Raw genomic sequence first — 2920 nt, forward strand, 5'->3', positions numbered from 1 at the left:
TAGGCGAGGATACCACAAACATCCTTCAACAACACAACGAGTTTAATGACAATGTAGTAAATCCTTGACATTATGACAACCAGCGATGTCGACCTTTCATCTGTATTACTACCTTTGACAAGCCGTAAAAACCTAAGAAATATGACAAACATTAGCTAGCGAATCGGAACTAGAAACGGAGACTATCCAGCAACTCACCATATGATGAAAGACGGCATAAACAAACACAATTCACAACTAAGCGTTCTTTCACGAGCGTTTTCTCCACGTGCGATTTAGAAGAGCAAAATTACTGAAGTAATATGGTCTACATGTACGTCATTTCCATGGAAAAAACCGGAACCGCGGAACGGACTTAACATTAACGATTTGTTGAGGAATAGCCTCAACATCCCGGGGGGTAGGGCTGAGCAAACCCGACAACTAAGAAATTTAAACTTAGCCTAAGTGTTCAGCGTTCAGGTATGTCAATTTCACAGCGTTCACATCTTCCCTCTGTTAATCATGTTGCTTCTTCGAGAAGGCACAACTTTGTCACAGGCCGAACAAGTCTCGAGCTCTTCGTCTTCACTTCTGCTGTACGCACACACAGGTCTTCACCCGGAAACACCCTTGTCACACGGCCTAACAACCAGCGGGACCTCGGCACGGTGTTGTCCACGACAAGAACCAGGTCATTCACTGCTAAGTTCCGTTTGCTCAGTAGCCACTTGTGGCGCTGCTGCAATGTTGGAACATATTCTCGAATCCATCGAGACCAGAAGCAATCAGCAATGAATTGGGCGTGTCTCCATTGTTTGCGCGAGTACAGATCTTCTTTAGCGAAGACTCCGGGAGGCACGAAGAGGTTTCGGCGTTGTAGAAGAAGATGGTTTGGGGTGAGCGGCTCTAAATCATTGGGATCGTCACTGGAAGGACAAATGGGACGACTGTTCAAGATTGATGTAACTTCTGCAAACACTGTACGCAGCGTCTCCAAGCCAACTAGCGCACCCTGACTACCGAGAACAGCCCTCATAGCTTTCCTGACACTTCTAATAAGCCTTTCCCAAACTCCTGACATATGGCTTGCAGCAGGAGGTTGAAAACGCCACTTTGGCAGCGGGCAACTGTACCATTCTACTTCACGAGAATGTAACTCACTCTTAATGCGTTCTTCGTTCAAATCCTGAACCGACAGGCGAAGTTCCTTCTCGGCACCGGTAAAATTTGTGCCATTGTCTGACCATATCTCCTTTGGGCAACCACGAACTGAGATGAATCGAACCAAGGCTTGGATGAACGTGTCTGTTTCCAGCGAACTGACATCTTCAATGTGTACTGCTCGGCTGTTGAAGCATACGAATATGCAGCCATACACTTTGACTGTACTGCGGCTTCGTTTAACGTAAAACGGTCCGAAAAAATCCAGACCCGTGTACGTGAACGGAGGCTGGTAGGGTATTAGCCTTTCTTTGGGAAGATCAGCCATAACCTGTTGAAGAGGAGGCGCATTACGTTTGCGGCAGCTCAAACAACTACTTAGGATCTGACGCACGAGAACTCTTCCCTTTAAGATCCAGAAGCGCTGACGGATTACGGATAGCACATGTTCACGACCTGCATGGCCCAGGACACGATGATAGTAGCGAACTATTAACGCGGAAACGTGATGAGACCTTGGAAGGATCATTGGGTGTGCGGCCTCAAAGGCAATTGGGGCCCGGTGAATTCTACCGCCAACACGTATCACATCATCAATTAAGATAGGACTGAGATTGGCTAACTTGCTGTGACGTTTCACTTGCCTGCCTTCCTTTAAACACAAGCACTCCTCGAGGAAATGCTGGCGCTGAACTAACCGCACGATTTCTCGACCTGCTTGCTGCAATTCCTCCAACTTGAGTGTACTTGACGTGAGATACTGACGAGTTTCCTTTCGAACTCTCTTCACAAAACGTAGGACCCATGACATAACTCTCAGTAGGCGGGACCACGAAGAATAGCGTTGCAGCGAGAGGTCAAACTGTGGTGCATATGAGGTAAGCATAACAGTCGATGACTTCCGTACTTCCACATCGTCATCTTGGAGATCCTCTACTGGTACATTGGGCCATGTATGCTCCGGTTCCCAAAGGAACTTGGGACCCAACCACCAGCGACATCCAGCGTGAAAATACTGAGCACTAACACCTCGTGACCCATCATCAGCGGGGTTTATGACACCAGGAACATGATGCCACTGTCCTGGGGAACTTGTTTCATGAATTTCGGCAACACGGTTAGCGACGAAGGTTTGAAAACGCCTTGTCACGTTTTTGATATACTGCAAAGATGTCATTGAGTCGGACCAAAAGAAGGTTTGACCCACTGGTAGATCAAGTTCCCTTAATATTATCTTGCTCTGACGAGCTGCTAATACTGCGGCTTGAAGTTCAAGGCGAGGGATAGTCCACTCCCTAATTGGCGCATTGCGAGTCTTTCCCTTAACGAAGGAACAATGAATCACTCCTTTCTCATCGGCGAAACGCAAATATCAAACTGCTGCGTAACCGCGTCTGGACGCGTCTGCGAAGTTGTGAAGCTGAACAGTTGATGAGTTGCGAAGTGACTGAACCTTGTAACACCTTGGGATGCCAATGGTGATGACACGTGGTAGGTCCTCTAGCCAACGTTGCCATTGTGAGAGGTACGGTTCCGGAATTTGTCGATCCCAAGGGAGTTTATCTCTCCAGAGTTCCTGCAGCAGAATCTTAGCGGAGAACACAAAAGGCGAAAGGAATCCTAGCGGATCAAACAGCGAACTAACTATGGAGAGCACCCCTCGCTTAGTGGGCGGTTTTCCTGATTGTGAAGCTTTAAACTTGAAGGTGTCAGACTGGGCATCCCAGAACACACCCAATGCTCGCTCTAATGGTAACTGATCTAGATCCAAGTCTAG

General features: G+C 47.7%; 1 protein-coding gene across 1 annotated transcript; it reads right to left on the reverse strand.

The window, feature by feature from the left end:
* Window positions 1-502: 502 nt before the first annotated feature.
* LOC137981531 (uncharacterized) lies at window positions 503-2320 on the reverse strand. Its single transcript, XM_068828630.1, has one exon. The coding sequence runs from the start codon at window positions 2318-2320 to the stop codon at window positions 503-505; it is 1818 nt and encodes a 605-aa protein (XP_068684731.1).
* Between the last annotated feature and the right edge of the window lie 600 nt (window positions 2321-2920).

The sequence above is a fragment of the Montipora foliosa genome, chromosome 13, assembly GCF_036669935.1.
Source record: "Montipora foliosa isolate CH-2021 chromosome 13, ASM3666993v2, whole genome shotgun sequence".
NCBI lineage: Eukaryota > Metazoa > Cnidaria > Anthozoa > Scleractinia > Acroporidae > Montipora > Montipora foliosa.